Source organism: Dysidea avara, chromosome 10, assembly GCF_963678975.1.
Source record: "Dysidea avara chromosome 10, odDysAvar1.4, whole genome shotgun sequence".
NCBI classification, from domain to species: Eukaryota; Metazoa; Porifera; class Demospongiae; order Dictyoceratida; family Dysideidae; genus Dysidea; species Dysidea avara.
This window is the reverse complement of record NC_089281.1, coordinates 30,192,922-30,210,949: the sequence shown is the minus strand read 5'-3', so window position 1 is coordinate 30,210,949 and position 18,028 is coordinate 30,192,922. Positions and strand designations below refer to the sequence as shown.

Sequence of the window (18,028 nt, the reverse complement as noted above, 5' to 3'; positions counted from 1 at the left end):
CTGCAAGGAAAAAGTGTACATGCAATATAGTTAAACTATGGACACAAAGGATATCCCGAGTGGCCATGCACTGTGTATATAGTGTGTACTGAGTACATCAAGAGTATTAAAGGAGACCTACCTGTATTTCAGTAAGATATGTCGACACAGTACTGACAATGTACCAACTAAAACACTTTAATGTTACAGTTTGACGAGGACTTCAAATGGTAATAGTACAATACAACAACTTATCTTACTGACACTCTAATACAGCATAACTCACCCTTCTTGTGTGAAGTATAATAGTCCAGACAATCCTTGACCAAATTGTGTAGGAAGAAATAGTGCTCCGCACTTGTTGTGATGGCTATGGAGTCATGGAATGTTGTGTGGAATGCACACACCACCCTTGCTGTAACCTGCTGTTCAACGTCACATTCAGTGACAGAGTGACTCTTAGTAGGGTAGAAGTGGTCATGTGTCATATTTAGCTCCAGAGGAGGTATACCAAATATTTCACTGATGTTCAACTTCTTTGTATACTTAAAGAGTTTAGTCTGTGGAGAGTTAGGATGAATGTGATGGTCGACACACACAAATGAGACCCAATGGTCTACTGGTTGACTAGTTAATATTGGCATGTTGCCTTTGTTCTCAACTCGATAAACTGATCCACATAACGGCACACCATTTTTGTCTTTCCCCAGTGAAGCTGATACAATTTGCTGACAAATTCTTCGATCATTTAGCCCATAACCAACACTGCGGCGGCTACGAGCAGATGATATAAAACTGGGAATGGCTTGTGTAGAGAAACTGGCTGATACATTACGAAGACTAAATATAGCCCATTCTGTCTCCTGAAATCGTCGTCCATGTAGACAGGCCAGACACACACTATTTCCAGTGATACTCATAGTACCCATGAAGCAGATGTGATGAGTATTGTTGGTGACAGTAAAGCCAAGTGCTTGCAGCAGTGGCAAGTAAGACTCTTCAGTGCCCCATACCCAGTGGTTGTACTCGTAACCTATAACAATAACTCTTAACAGACAAGCTGTTCTGCCAAACATTTAGTATGATGTAGTGGAGCTCTCTTAACAGTTTTGATACAAGCAAGAACTAGGGAGTTTATGATTTACATAATTTTGGAATAGAGCTGAAAATAAATATTTTAAACATAAAAATTATGGTTGTTAAAATCACAAACTATGTTAGGGTATGCTCCACAAACACATTATAGCCCTGTACATATAACCCTGTACATATAGCCCTGTACATATAACCCTGTACATATAGCCCTGTACATATAGCCCTGTACATATAACCCTGTACATATAACCCTGTACATATAACCCTGTACATATAGCCCTGTACATATAGCCCTGTACATATACCTGAGTTATTGATTTTGTTCTTGCTGTCTGTTTCATCGACACTAAGGGCAGTGCTGACATTTTCTGGCCACATCAAGAGAAATGTTCGTTCACTGCGTCTCTTTTGTTGAAGCACAAATTCCTTAAGTCGTTTAACAATATTCTCCAGTGACGAGGTAGTGGAGTTACTTATAACCAGCTTAGCCTGATCCCAGGACACTCTTAGTACAATATTTACTGCTTCTTTACCCTGGACACTGCGGTCTTCATGGGACAAGTCGTTATTCCACTTGTCGTAAATATTAATAGCAACATCTCTAGCAGTGCCAGCTAACACAGACGTCATCATAAAGTCGACCCTAACTTTTAACAATTCTAGTTGAGCTGCGAAGACATGCTTAGGTATTGTGCCTTGTTCAGTACTGGTAACAACTAGGTGGGGAGAAAGAATTACATATTAAGAACAAAGTCAAGCATTCGGAAACCTCTAAAATCAGATATTGTCTGACATGTTTGCTACACCCATAAGGGTATGCAAACTACCTTATATACTTTACCACAGATAATAAGTATCAGGCTATACTAGAGGTGTTCTACTGACCATCAAATTTGGTGTTGTCCAGTTTGAGGTCTCCAGCGATCACTCCACTTCTAGCGTCAACATTAGCACTATCCAGTACACAGTCAAGATTGAGGTAGACTAGTTCACTGCTCTTCACATCAGCACAAGCATCCACTGTCAACTGGCTCAAAATGACTCTTGGAAGGGAAGAACAGGTTATAGAATAATGTACCATACTACTAAACTAACTTACGAAGTGTTCCCCATTACTGTGGAGACATTGGCATTGAAGCTGAGATCAGAAATATTTGCTACACAGACAATTTCTGCATGAGTTAGTTGTTGTTGAAGATCAGTAGCTGAAAAAACAATTATGACACAGAAGATCAGACAATCAAACTCCCTCACCTGGCTTTGGTTCTGGCTTTACGGTGGGTTTCTTATGTTTAGTGGTAGATCCTGCTGAGCTGGATTTCTTGTGGTGAGAGCCGAGCATGAAACTCTCAACTACTGATTTACGGTACCAACACTTCCTGAAAGCTGTTACATCGTTTAATCTTCTCATGTCAAACCCGAGAACTATACTTGCTATATCGACCACAACTGAATGGAAACAAAGAATGACATACACAACACACAACTTTGGCTGCCATATTATACATGCACTACTCAAATGAGTTAATCCTCGTGAGGACAGGACCCACAGGAGGCTGTGCTATGTCTCATTGGTGAAAGGTGTAGACACCAAAAGTCTCACCCATTATAAGAAACATGGAGGTACTCACAGTTAACACCAAATACCCATTAATACACTATACACACACATACACAACACAAATATAAGCAAGCAAGGCCTTTGGTTACTGTGCTAACATGATCACACCTACCCAGTGAACTAGCACTGGGACACCTGTACACCATTCAGGTGCTATGAGTTAGCACAGGCAAATCCTCCTGGGACAGGACTAGTAACCTGCAGAAGGTCAGGTGTGGGCACCCGAATTGCCACCTGGACCTTCACCAGTTATGTAAAACATGGACATTGATGTCATAACTGAGTGGGCTCCTTTCCCATTTGACACCAGGTCACCATTTAGTCCGACCCTATTTTTGGCGCTTATAAGCGCCCCGAAAAATAGGGTCTGGTCTGTCTAGTATTCATGACTTGTGAATAGGAATGCGTAATTACACTACAGCTCACGTTAACAACCATAGTAAGAGATCACAAATAGCGAAGAATCCAATCACGACAGTGATGCTTTAGGGATTTCAATCAGTTACTTTCTATAGGCGGTTGATGTTTAGGTTGTGGAGGCGGTATTTCTACTTTCCATGGGAAGGCGTCTATTACACACGAATGTTAAATGGAAAATCGTCCCTGGTTTATTCACAAAAAGAACTCATGCAACTTTCGTTTCATAACTTTTGTCCCGGTATTTACTCACGTCGTGCGACCACAATGCATTTAAATTGGCAATACTGCAATTTGATTGGACGCACCAGTTTTTGGTAATGGTGGCACAGTCCTTGATTCTAGACAGACCAGACCCTATTTTTCGGGATGCTTATAGGCACCTAAAATAGGGTCAGTGGCACCAGACTAGTCACCATTAAGCAGCTGGGCAATGTGAGTAAAGTTTCTTTCTCAAAAAAAACAAACAACAGCAACTGGGCATTGAACCTGGAATCTTGCAATTATTGGCTATGTTATCTCATGCATGCACACACCATGGACTACACACACACACACACACACTACACACAAAGCAAAAAGCAAAGTCTTCAGCTGCTGTGCTAGCACGGTTACGCCTACCCAGTGAACCAGCACTGGGACACTTATGCACTACTCAGGTGCTAAGAGTCAGCGCAGGCAAATCCTCCTGGGGCAGGACTAGTAACCCACAGGAGGCTGTGCCATGTCCCACAGGTGAGGGTGTGGGCACCCGAAGTCCCACCTGGACCTTCACCCATGGTGTAAGACATGGACAGTTCCCCAGTTACCCAGCCCATTGATGTTACAGGTGGGTGGGCTGCTTTCCCAGTTGACACCAGGCTACCAGGTACCCATTTTAACAGCCGGGTAGACTGGAGCGATGTGAGTAAAGTTTCTTGCTCAAGGAAACAACAACACCAATTTGGCGTGACCAAGCATCAAACCAGGAACCTTTTGATTACCAGGCTGATGCTCTAGCCACCTGGCTATGCTGCCTCACACACACACACACACACACACACACACACACACACACACACACACACACACACACACACACACACACACACACACACACACACACACACACACACACACACACACACACACACACACACACACACACACACACACACACACACACACACACACACACACACACACACACACACACACACACACACACACACACACACACACACACACACACACACACACACACACACACACACACACACACACACACACACACACACACACACACACACACACACACACACACACACACACACACACACACACACACACACACCTGATATTTTCATTTTCTCATATCCATTCTTATTTGGAACTACAACTTTCACAGCTTGTCGTGACACATGTACAGACGCCAGTCCCAGGTCCAGTCCAATAACTTCCTTCCTGTTCTGACTAGGACCACCACAGTCAGTTGTCTGAGCTGCAGAGGTGACACTGGGGTTATAAATGCTAAATGAGAATGCCTGCACTGCTCCTGAGACACAAAAGTTGTTAAAGTTCCTCACAGTACTTGTAGAGAAGACAGACGAAGATGACGAGACAGAAGACAATCTTGATGTAGAGCTCTCAGCCACTTGAGGAGAGAAGAGCACAAAAGAGAAACAAAGATTGACATCTGGTAAGGCAATGCCACACTCCACCTTGGAGTATGGTTGACAAGACAGCATCACCATTGATGGCTTAATGTGAAGGAATATTGTCACATCCACTGGAATAGTTATGGCACTTTGTGCAGGTACCAATGGGGTAGCTGTACCACTCTCTGAATCACTCTCAGCACTATCGCTATCTGTACTGCCACTTGAGTCAACCTTACCCTTAAATGGTTTCATCACATGTTCCATAAATTCCAACAGACTTGGCTGTAGCTTGACCTCATCTGGGAGTGAATCAATGTTGACTGAAAACAATAGAATCCCTTTCTTATTCTGAGGTATGGGTGATGGTGATAATCTAAAGTTAACACTTCTTGTTTTGCTAGTTCTCTGCTCGGCAGGGGTTGGATCAGTAATGGAGTAATAATGAGTATGGAAGTGTACTGCTGGAATTAGTACCATCACATCAGAGATCTTAGATACATGGTGATGTGTTCCCTTCCTTAAGAGGACTGCACTAGAGGAAGGATGGATATTGGAGCGTCGCTGGGATAACATAGGACTGTGGTAAGAACGTTTCCGGCTGTTTTCACTATAAGAAAAAATAATACGTAACGTGTATTCCATATTTACCATGGAACCTTCCTAATTTGTGACCAAGAAATTTTGTTGCTATAATTACCCTCTTAAGTGTATGGGGCCAGACCGGTTGGGATAAAAATATTTATCCTTAATTGGAAGAGTTTGTTAAGAGAGGTGACCATGGTGACAGTTAACCTTTGGTTGTCATCCTCATACAACTGGTTGTAAAAGTATATTTTTCCACTCTCCACTTCGACTGCTACACTGATCTCAAAGTCCAAGATGGGGGTGGGGCTCCTGGAGGGGGTTGGGCTGGGGGAGGGGCTTGTTGGAGTAGGAGATGACTCTCCATCATCTTCAGCCATTTCTTCATGAGCAGAGAGCTGCGACGGAGGCCGTGAGGATGGCCTGGAGTTGTCTGAACCACCAGATAATGCCATTGCTGTGGCGATATCATGAATATCAGACTTGGCACGTCGATGTCCCCTCTGAACAGCAAGTGTTGAACTAGCATGATCACCAACTCTGTCAATCGCAGACTGGACTTGCCCAAGATTGTCATTGGTATTAGAGTGAACTAGAAGGCTACCAGTCCTTGTGTGTCTTGTTCTTGGCTCTATTGGTTTGGAGAATGGGGAGAATAATCGAGTGAAATTTCCAAAAGGATTTTGAGGCTGTTCTTTTCTTCTAGTTTTTCTCCATTGGCTAGCTGCAATGGCCTCTAATTTCTGAAGGTGTTCAATTTCTGCTGGTAACTTGTCAACCTCACCTTGTTGCCTAGAGCAAGAACAACATAAAATGATAAACAGTGGTGGCAGAAATTGTTCATTATCACTATAACTCCAGAAACAATAATATCAAACAGTACAGTAAAAAGGGATCCCCCCAAAAATGATGCAAGCCACCTAAAATGGCGCCTTCAAAAATCATCCTAGAGACATCTAACACCATGAAAATCACCTTTATGGAATAATATTAGAAACGAGAAAACTCTTACCAGTGATTGGATATAGAATTTTTTTTAAATTTCCAAAACTTGGTGCACATCGAGGCATTAATTTTCTGTATTAACACTTTTTTCAGCAGCATATTTAGACGCCACAGAATTATTTCAGAGCTGGATTTCAGAAGTGCTTCAGTCCCGGCACTACTATAAGAGGTATACTAGCTAGATATCTGCAACTTTGTGATTGGGATCCCGCTCGCAATAGGTTTGTGACCACACCTATCAATTAAAGATCTAAGTGGACTAATAGTGATAGAGTGTGGAGACCACACCTCTTAACAATCTAGCTATTTACTTAACAGTAAACAAGATGACCTCACCCCTTATTGGTCTAGCTAGCTGCACACCCCTTGGCTGACTCGAGATACTCTAATACAACAGTCATGTGTGATATTCTAATAGAACAGTCACAAGTTACACCGTAACTAGCTGTGCTACAACAAAAAAAAAACTAAACAAACTAGTATTTAAAAAATTGTTAATATGAAATGAAGTAGAAACAAGAGATGAATAATAGATTACAGCATAGCTTGGTGGGAAAGTCCCCACTTTGGCACATTAGCTATAATTCTGTTCAATACCACACACAGTAGGGACTTTCCCAAGCTATGCTGTAATACCATCATTCATCTCTTGTTTCACTACTTTTTATTACATAGATCCCTACTTCATTTTTAAACTAACATTTTTAAAATACTAGTACTATATGACACTCCAACCTGTATTTAATTTTGCACATCAGGAAATCAAAATTTCCACCCATGACTGTTGTATTGTTGACTGTTGTATTCGAGTGATCGAAATTTTGCTACTAGCACAGTGGCAGATCTAGAAATTTTCAGAGGGGATTTCAGATTCAGGAAGTTCTCAATAACTGTAATCCCAGACTGTCCAATGTTAACTTGATAGCTCAGTGGCCTATAACTACATAGATCTGTGGCGTAAACTAGCTAGCAATGAATCAGTAAAAATCATTCCACAACACTGTTCACAGTTGAAGCTTACCAATACAGGCTTTCGCAAAAAGTTTTGAAGCAAAACGGCACTTACACTTGTTAAAACAATAATTATTTTAGAGGCGCTTAACACACTTAAACGTCGTAATTACTAATGACACTTTCAGTGATTTCAAAGGCAAAAGTATGAAGTTTGGCCAGTAGAAAAGGTCCCAATATAATACTAGTTTGTTTAGTTTTTTGTTGTAGTACAGTTACAATGTAACTTGTGACTGTTCTATTAGAATATTAGAGTGACTGTTGTGTTAGAGTATCTTGACTCAACCAAGGGGTGTGCAGCTAGCTAATAAAGGGTGAGGTCATCTTGTTTACTGTTAAGTAAATAGCTAGATTGTGGTCTCCGCACTCTATTGTTATTAGTCCACCTAGACCTTTATTTGATTGGTGTGGTCATGAACCTATCGCGAACGGGATCCCAATCGCGAATTTGCAGATATCTAGCTAGTATACCTTTTATAGTAGCACCAGGACTGAAGCACTTCTGAAATCCAGCTCTGAAATAATTCCGTGGTGTCTAAATACACTGAGTGTTGATACGGAAAATTAGCACCTCGATATGGTTTCGTTAGATGAAGAAGACAAGTAGCCTAATTGAGGATAAAACAAATGACAAGGTGCAGAGGGCCTACACTCCAAAAGGCACATCCCACTGGTGAGTTTGTTATTTTGGCGTAAAATGGTGACTGTGCGCTGCTTCATTTGGCCTCTAGGGTTGGCCTCACTACACACACACACACACACAACACACACACAACACACACACACAGATGTAGCTTCGAAGCTTCATTCAGTTTCATAACATTCGGATGCTGTTTTACCCCACCAAAGCTTCATTACCATGGATACCAACATGTTAAACCAGTTGCACAAGTATTGCCACTCCTTGTGGAAGCTGTCATTTACGTATTTTTTTGATGTAATTATAGTTTAAACAATGGTTACCCTGGAGCTATAACAAAGTGTAGGAGTTTGTGCTACAGTGTACACCCTAAGAACCATCAATTGTAGTCATCAATTGTTGACATGACATTTGCAACAAAGCTTCGAAACTTCGGTAACATTTTGAAAAGAAGCTTTGGAGGATGTATTTGTACATTCGTTCCAACCCTAGTGTGTAGTAGTAGTAGTAGTGTGTGTGTGCACACATACACACACTACTACTACTACTACTACTACTACTACTACTACACACACACACACACACACACACTACACTACACACACACACTGCACACACTCACACATGAAGAACAGTTTATTATCAGGTGAAACTCCTCAATAGTGAAGTAATACAATCACATCATACATTACGGGACCCTCCCATTTGTAAAAAAAAAAAAACTCCACAGAATTATGCTACAAATTACCACAGGCGTACTCTTCCAGAGCCATTACGAATACATTCTACCAAATATTTCAATAAAATTTTCATGTGGTTATATTCAAGTCATTAGGCTACTTCACTTCATCAACCACTCATCAACCACTCATCAACCACTCATCAACCACTCATCAACCACCTGCTTATGGCACATGATACCCGGGATAGCACAGGACCACTGAAGAGACCTGCTTGTAAATTAAAGGTCAGGGGAAAATATATCATTCCAATTCTTAGCAAGAGAAGTTACTTTCTCACATTTGATAAGAAGGAAACATCTCAGCACATTACTGCTATTGGGATTTTGAAACACATCTAAACATTTTGTTGATGCATTTTTGACGTCATAAACAATAAATAACAGCTGTGGTGACAGTCAGTGATATGGTTGTTGACACAGCTGCATTGCCATAAGTATTGTTTTGTTGTAGACAAGTGATCTGGTAGATCGTGTCTGTAGTAAATTCAATACATTTCTATTGAGTTTTGTGATATCATAAATGAGCATGTCCCATACTGTGTGATGTAATCATGCAACTTTACTAACAGAATAAGACAAGCAATTAGTAATGAATCATAAATGATATGTAGTTGTGATGTTTGTAACACAACATCACTTCTGTACCTTAACTTATTCACTAGCCGTGACTGCTTGGAGAGATCCCTTTCTACAGTGGTCAGGGTTGATGCACTCTTATGTCCCTTCCTCAGAATGCGACGGGCTTTAGGCCGTTCCCTCTCTAATGCAGCAGTTGATCGACCACCATGCACCTCATCTCCTCGATGTGGTACAAAAGCTTTAGTCAACAAGCTAATGTATCGGCCCAACATGGAGTTGGTGTGTACCTCCAAACCAGACATTAGAAACTGAAAGAAACAGATGACCTTTTCTTGAGAGGGAGTCCCTATTAATCCAAACACAGTTCACAGACTAACTCATGGCAACATCACGACTAACCTAACGGTCTCTTTCTGTCCATGCAAAGTGAATATGATCCTCTGGGCACCGACGCTGCATGTATATGTAATATAACACTTTATGACACTTCCCTGTGATTCACCATTATTGATCTTTGTTGGGATGGCCCATGCTCTCTGGCGAGCACTAAATGATTCTGTGAAGCGCAGACCAAAGCCAGAAAAGTGACCTTTACTGACCACTCGATGCGACAGATTCACAGAGATACGCATCTCTTTAATCCCCAACACCAGTGCCGGGAATGCTACAAGGAAAACACAATAATACAATACAAACACACACACACACACACACACACACACACACACACACACACACACACACACACACACACACACACACACACAACACTGCTTACCTTTCTGTGCGCTGATTGATAAGTGAGGCTGTGTAATATAAGAATGAAGATTAAATTATTGCTGATAATTCGGCAGATTAAGTTTGCAAATTTCCAGATAATATACCATAGGGGACTTGACATATTGAATACCACACAATCATAACAGTATAACAACTAGCCCAATTACGTACAGAACACTTACCAGTGCTACTAATGGTATATATGCTGCCATATCATTAACAGTAATCTGGACTAGTTTTGGCTGCTGGAAGTTCAGAGAAGTATTAGAAGGTTCAACTGTACTGATGTTGTCCATGAGCTGTGAGGTAGCTCGCTGCACCTGAGTGGGTGTGGCTCAGTAACAGAGGCTAGCACATGGTTGGCTAACCTCATCAGCAACAGCTTTCCTTTCCTCCAGCCAATGGCAGTAAGCACTCTCACAGTGTACCCAGAAGATCAGTGCTACAGGTAGAACATAACAGTTCTCAGAGAGCAGTCAACAATTCAAGTGTTCAGTGTCCTTACTAGTGAGGTGTCCTGATTTCAGGGGTCTAAATGTGTGTACACTAATACAAATGGGACCATGGACAAGTATTTTGATTATCAAGGTGTCCTTATTAGTGAGGTGTCCTGATTTCAGGGGTCTAAATGTGTGTACACTAATACAAATGGGACCATGGACAAGTGTCCTGATTATCAAGGTGTCCTTGTTAGTGAGGTGTCCTGATTTCAGGGGTTTAAATGCGTGTTCAGTACACTAATACAAATGGGACCATGGACAAGTGATTTAATTATCAAGGTGTACAAGTGTCAGAGTATCCTATAGAATCACTAAGATAGTTGCCCATAGTTTCAACACACAACCTATGGTCACACATGCACGTACACACTACACACTACACACACACACACGCATACACAAAGCTATTACCCTTATCAATGCCGGCAGGTTGCAGGTGCAGATGAGGTAGATGTATTGTAATATGGAAGGCATCAGGAGATAGGCCATCCACACTGTCCACAGCAGCAATTGAACGCTGTAATAAACATGCGACAGCTATTGTACACAATAGCAAATCAACATAATATTCCACACAATTTACACTATGAATAAAGCCCATACTATTAAACACAATATACGGTGTACACTACACACTTACAGAAGGAGAATTCTTAACAGTGATCTTAGTTTCAAACAAAACTAACTCTTTAAAGTCATCTATGTCACCTGGCGATTGCTATAAGATATGTCATGTGAGGTCACATGAGATCACATGACCTACTCACAGTAAGATATCCCAATGCTAGTGTCAGGTCAACCTCTACCCTACCATGGAGGGCCATGATGCTGCGGAGTTGCCCTGTATGAATAATCCAATGGAGTACATACAAGTACAGTATAACATTGTTATCTCAATTATTGAAGTGACTACTCTATTAGTGTCAACAGGTATATTAGTGGAGGGAGGGAGGGAGGGAGGGAGGGAGGTATTGATATGAGCTCTAATAAAACAGTGAACACAAACAAAAGGTCTAGGTACACTACATTCTCTGACTTGTGTTGATATTCTACTGTGTGATTTAACTATACCCAACAACGCTACGCACAAATAGAGCCACACCCACTTGAGCCCCACCCCACCCCACCCCTCAACTCAACTGTTGTTACTGGTCTTCTTGATCAGAACATCAGTCTTAGTAGTAGAGAACCTGACGGCAGCAGTGGACGATGGTGTAGTCACCGTAATAGTGATTGCCTGAGGGGATACAAATAACATGTACTGCATACTGAGAACACTACTGTCACATTACTACAAGTAAATGTTACCCTGCGTCCTACCAATGAACTGTATGATATTAATAGTGCAGAGTTTAGCCTTATATGAGGGTGTAATGTATTTGTAGCTACACTGCCATCCTTATATGAAGGTGTAATGTATTTGTAGCTACACTGCCATCCTTATATGAAGGTGTAATGTATTTGTAGCTACACTGCCATCCTTATATGAAGGTGTAATGTATTTGTAGCTACACTGCCATCCTTATATGAAGGTGTAATGTATTTGTAGCTACACTGCCATCCTTATATGAAGGTGTAATGTATTTGTAGCTACACTGCCATCCTTATATGAAGGTGTAATGTATTTGTAGCTACACTGCCATCCTTATATGAAGGTGTAATGTATTTGTAGCTACACTGCCATCCTTATATGAAGGTGTAATGTATTTGTAGCTACACTGCCATCCTTATATGAAGGTGTAATGTATTTGTAGCTACACTGCCATGCATGTCCATTACCCACACCCACCACCAATACATGGCAAGTACTACATTATCCATACTGTGAATAAGGAAAAGTGTTACCTATATCAACACCCAGGCACCAGTACCATATTTGGTTAAACATGATAACAATATTGCCAGGAGGTCATGAGTGATAAAGGGCTCCTGATAATACAATACTAACATGAAGGGTGAACTGGAAGGATTTCAACAGATCGGTTGAAGTGTTGTCACTCCTCGGCAGCACCTGATCATCATTAGATGGAGTAGTTCTGATGGAGTCCTTAACACTGATCAGTGTCTGAACTAGCTCATTTAGTTCCTAACAAGACACAACATCATAACCAGCTGCTCTCTTGTTAGTTACTACCTAAGGGAACCACTAGAAAATATTAACAAGACTATACCACCTCAACATTATTACACAGTGTAGGCTAGGATCACAGTTCCTTGATTATCTGAACCTTTATTACCTGAACAGGAGAATGACTGTTCTATTAGAGTATTTCATCTAAGAGTAGGCTCTGTATATAAATGAATGGGCTTCGATGATCCAATTTTTTTTGATTATCTGAACATGTCTTGATCTCAAAGGGATCTGTATAGTTTAGTGTACTTTGACACTATAACTAGGCCTCGACCAGCCTTCACAGGAAAAAAAATTGATACCGATTTTGGGAATTGTTTAGCAATACCAATATTGGCCGGTATTGTTATTGCTTGAAATCCCGATGTAAACATTGGTATTGCTGAACAAATCCTAATATTGGTATTTAAATCTTTTGAAAGACTAACGTAATACTATATGTTACCTCTGACAGCAAACGGATGACAAAGATACAAGATGAACTAATTAATATTCCTATATCATTTACATTCCCTACCTTGATGAAGGCAATCTGGACTACTAGAAGTTGATTCAGCACATCAGTGGTAAGATCAACATTGATCTCCTTGATCATCAGCTCTAGATCAAGGCCAGCATGGGACCACTTGCCATCGCTAGGCAACAGTGTGCCACCAAAGTAAATTGGTGGCAGTGGAATCCTTCCAGCCAGTTCATCCTTGTGTACCTAGTGACAACACTTAATGTGTACCTAGTGACAACACTTAATGTGTACCTAGTGACAACACTTAATGGTGTGTACCTAGTGACAACACTTAATGATGTGTACCTAGTGACAACACTTAATGTGTACCTAGTGACAACACTTAATGGTGTGTACCTAGTGACAACACTTAATGGTGTGTACCTAGTGACAACACTTAATGGTGTGTACCTAGTGACAACACTTAATGTGTACCTAGTGACAACACTTGATGTGTACCTAGTGACAACACTTAATGGTGTGTACCTAGTGACAACACTTAATGTGTACCTAGTGACAACACTTAATGGTGTGTACCTAGTGACAACACTTAATGTGTACCTAGTGACAACACTTAATGTGTACCTAGTGACAACACTTAATGGTGTGTACCTAGTGACAACACTTAATGGTGTGTACCTAGTGACAACACTTAATGTGTACCTAGTGACAACACTTAATGGTGTGTACCTAGTGACAACACTTAATGGTGTGTACCTAGTGACAACACTTAATGGTGTGTACCTAGTGACAACACTTAATGTGTACCTAGTGACAACACTTAATGTGTACCTAGTGACAACACTTAATGGTGTGTACCTAGTGACAACACTTAATGGTGTGTACCTAGTGACAACACTTAATGGTGTGTACCTAGTGACAACACTTAATGTGTACCTAGTGACAACACTTAATGTGTACCTAGTGACAACACTTAATGGTGTGTACCTAGTGACAACACTTAATGGTGTGTACCTAGTGACAACACTTAATGGTGTGTACCTAGTGACAACACTTAATGGTGTGTACCTAGTGACAACAATTAATGGTGTGTACCTAGTGACAACACTTAATGGTGTGTACCTAGTGACAACACTTAATGGTGTGTACCTAGTGACAACACTTAATGGTGTGTACCTAGTGACAACACTTAATGGTGTGTACCTAGTGACAACACTTAATGTGTACCTAGTGACAACACTTAATGGTGTGTACCTAGTGACAACACTTAATGTGTACCTAGTGACAACACTTAATGGTGTGTACCTAGTGACAACACTTAATGTGTACCTAGTGACAACACTTAATGTGTACCTAGTGACAACACTTAATGTGTACCTAGTGACAACACTTAATGGTGTGTACCTAGTGACAACACTTAATGTGTACCTAGTGACAACACTTAATGGTGTGTACCTAGTGACAACACTTAATGTGTACCTAGTGACAACACTTAATGTGTACCTAGTGACAACACTTAATGGTGTGTACCTAGTGACAACACTTAATGTGTACCTAGTGACAACACTTAATGGTGTGTACCTAGTGACAACACTTAATGTGTACCTAGTGACAACACTTAATGGTGTGTACCTAGTGACAACACTTAATGGTGTGTACCTAGTGACAACACTTAATGGTGTGTACCTAGTGACAACAATTAATGGTGTGTACCTAGTGACAACACTTAATGGTGTGTACCTAGTGACAACACTTAATGGTGTGTACCTAGTGACAACACTTAATGGTGTGTACCTAGTGACAACACTTAATGGTGTGTACCTAGTGACAACACTTAATGGTGTGTACCTAGTGACAACACTTAATGGTGTGTACCTAGTGACAACACTTAATGTGTACCTAGTGACAACACTTAATGGTGTGTACCTAGTGACAACACTTAATGTGTACCTAGTGACAACACTTAATGGTGTGTACCTAGTGACAACACTTAATGGTGTGTACCTAGTGACAACACTTAATGTGTACCTAGTGACAACACTTAATGGTGTGTACCTAGTGACAACACTTAATGGTGTGTACCTAGTGACAAGACTTAATGGTGTGTACCTAGTGACAAGACTTAATGTGTACCTAGTGACAACACTTAATGTGTACCTAGTGACAACACTTAATGTGTACCTAGTGACAACACTTAATGGTGTGTACCTAGTGACAACACTTAATGTGTACCTAGTGACAACACTTAATGGTGTGTACCTAGTGACAACACTTAATGTGTACCTAGTGACAACACTTAATGGTGTGTACCTAGTGACAACACTTAATGGTGTGTACCTAGTGACAACACTTAATGGTGTGTACCTAGTGACAACACTTAATGGTGTGTACCTAGTGACAACACTTAATGTGTACCTAGTGACAACACTTAATGTGTACCTAGTGACAACACTTAATGGTGTGTACCTAGTGACAACACTTAATGATGTGTACCTAGTGACAACACTTAATGTGTACCTAGTGACAACACTTAATGGTGTGTACCTAGTGACAACACTTAATGGTGTGTACCTAGTGACAACACTTAATGGTGTGTACCTAGTGACAACACTTAATGGTGTGTACCTAGTGACAACACTTAATGGTGTGTACCTAGTGACAACACTTAATGTGTACCTAGTGACAACACTTAATGGTGTGTACCTAGTGACAACACTTAATGATGTGTACCTAGTGACAACACTTAATGGTGTGTACCTAGACAACACTTAATGGTGTGTACCTAGTGACAACACTTAATGGTGTGTACCTAGTGACAACACTTAATGGTGTGTACCTAGTGACAACACTTAACGTGTACCTAGTGACAACACTTAATGTGTACCTAGTGACAACACTTAATGGTGTGTACCTAGTGACAACACTTAATGGTGTGTACCTAGTGACAACAATTAATGGTGTGTACCTAGTGACAACACTTAATGGTGTGTACCTAGTGACAACACTTAATGGTGTGTACCTAGTGACAACACTTAATGGTGTGTACCTAGTGACAACACTTAATGTGTACCTAGTGACAACACTTAATGGTGTGTACCTAGTGACAACACTTAATGTGTACCTAGTGACAACACTTAATGGTGTGTACCTAGTGACAACACTTAATGTGTACCTAGTGACAACACTTAATGGTGTGTACCTAGTGACAACACTTAATGTGTACCTAGTGACAACACTTAATGGTGTGTACCTAGTGACAACACTTAATGGTGTGTACCTAGTGACAACACTTAATGGTGTGTACCTAGTGACAACACTTAATGTGTACCTAGTGACAACACTTAATGTGTACCTAGTGACAACACTTAATGTGTACCTAGTGACAACACTTAATGGTGTGTACCTAGTGACAACACTTAATGTGTACCTATTATAGTGACATGTGTGTAAGGTACAAAATGACTCTGCAAAATCATAGACATTACAAAATATTTCTTCAAACTGTAATATCATTTAGTAGTTTTTTTCCAAGGGGAAATAATGTTGGATTGGTTGCTAGCTGTGAAAATTTCTCCCCTCAAAATTTGTAGCTTAATCAAAATGACATTATTCAAGTGTCCTACAAGTTTAACCGCAGGTTAAAGGGTGTTAACTTAAGGCGAAGCATTGCTTGCGCGGGCGGCTGCCATGTCGTCACTTCGTTCAAACGTTGCAGCATGTGATGAATAAAGAGCGGTAATCAGGGGCAAGCGGAATATTCTACCCGCTATTTTTTAGAACCCTGTTCAGAGTGGCAGCTTGCGTTTCAGCTCTTTAACAGTGTCATGGACCCTTCTGGAATCCCAGGAAGCAGTGTGCCTCCTATGATGCCGATGCCTGTGCTTGTTGCTAGCACGTCAGCACTAGTGGTTTCGACAGTGGCCCCTTTGGTCACTCCTACCCAGGCAGCTCAGGCTGTAGTTTCCCAGCCCTCCACGTCGACAAGTATGTCCTCAGTGACGGTTAAACTGCGCCTCACTCCCAACGACTTGTCCAGTATTGCCACAGCAGTAGCAGGAATTTTGGGACCGTCGTCAAGGAACCCCCTGTCCACAACCACTTCAGCCCTGCCATGTGTGGCTCAAGCTCCACCTTCGACCTCAGGAGGTAGTTCTCTATTAATGTGTGTTGTTGTTCTCCCCTGTTTATAGCGTAGCGGAATGTGTGCTACTGTGCTATGTCAGGAGCCACCTCTATCTCCCGTCCTCAGTGCAGCGCACTCAGCCAGGCAGGCTTGTAGAGTGCAGCACACTCTACCTGATACATTAGTGGCATCTAAGGGTCTGCGAAGGGATGTGGTAGTTACTGTCCCAGCTGCTTTACATAGTGCAGCGTGCTAATCTGCTGTTATCTCTACTATTTTCCACAGGTGGCTGCAGTGCTGGACCACCCTTGCCAGTGGACCCCTTGCTAGCTCTGCGGTGACCACTCCCTCTTCCAGTGTTGAGTCTACCAGACCCTCCTCAGCTGGCCCATGTGCCTTCATCATCAGTTGTAGTCACCAAAGGCATCTCTCCTGTTCCACTACAGCTCATTGCCAAAATTCACAGATGGGAGTTTGTGGACCTGTCCCAGTTCCTGATGGGCTCAGACCCTGGTGAGGGTTCCTCATCGATGATGGATGGCCACATCATTCCGTCACATCCATATGGCAAAGCCTCTTCAAGCGGGAAGACCCCACCCACCATCATGGATATAACCAGCTGGCTGCAGGCCTTCTCACGGTTCATGGCTGTGCTGTTGTCTACCCAAGCTGTTGTCTACCCCAACCACATCAGAAGAGGAAGCAGCAGGTCTAGCTGTC

At 41.5% G+C, this 18,028-nt stretch overlaps 1 protein-coding gene across 1 annotated transcript in view; it reads right to left on the bottom strand.

The window, feature by feature from the left end:
* The window catches only part of LOC136237049 (bridge-like lipid transfer protein family member 1), a 30,588-nt gene that overhangs the window by 392 nt on the left and 12,168 nt on the right, over nucleotides 1–18,028 (bottom strand). The window contains exons 8-26 of the mRNA XM_066027313.1: nucleotides 13,240–13,428; nucleotides 12,540–12,677; nucleotides 11,732–11,828; nucleotides 11,359–11,432; nucleotides 11,232–11,309; nucleotides 11,003–11,108; nucleotides 10,460–10,533; nucleotides 10,274–10,411; nucleotides 10,090–10,117; nucleotides 9,814–9,975; nucleotides 9,711–9,764; nucleotides 9,378–9,657; nucleotides 5,545–6,126; nucleotides 4,446–5,359; nucleotides 2,329–2,523; nucleotides 2,174–2,279; nucleotides 1,960–2,117; nucleotides 1,380–1,790; nucleotides 266–1,012 (exon numbers count right to left, since the gene is read on the bottom strand). Of these exons, the coding sequence (XP_065883385.1) occupies nucleotides 266–1,012; nucleotides 1,380–1,790; nucleotides 1,960–2,117; nucleotides 2,174–2,279; nucleotides 2,329–2,523; nucleotides 4,446–5,359; nucleotides 5,545–6,126; nucleotides 9,378–9,657; nucleotides 9,711–9,764; nucleotides 9,814–9,975; nucleotides 10,090–10,117; nucleotides 10,274–10,411; nucleotides 10,460–10,533; nucleotides 11,003–11,108; nucleotides 11,232–11,309; nucleotides 11,359–11,432; nucleotides 11,732–11,828; nucleotides 12,540–12,677; nucleotides 13,240–13,428 (4,531 nt within the window). The remainder of the gene's footprint in view (nucleotides 1–265; nucleotides 1,013–1,379; nucleotides 1,791–1,959; nucleotides 2,118–2,173; nucleotides 2,280–2,328; nucleotides 2,524–4,445; nucleotides 5,360–5,544; nucleotides 6,127–9,377; nucleotides 9,658–9,710; nucleotides 9,765–9,813; nucleotides 9,976–10,089; nucleotides 10,118–10,273; nucleotides 10,412–10,459; nucleotides 10,534–11,002; nucleotides 11,109–11,231; nucleotides 11,310–11,358; nucleotides 11,433–11,731; nucleotides 11,829–12,539; nucleotides 12,678–13,239; nucleotides 13,429–18,028) is intronic.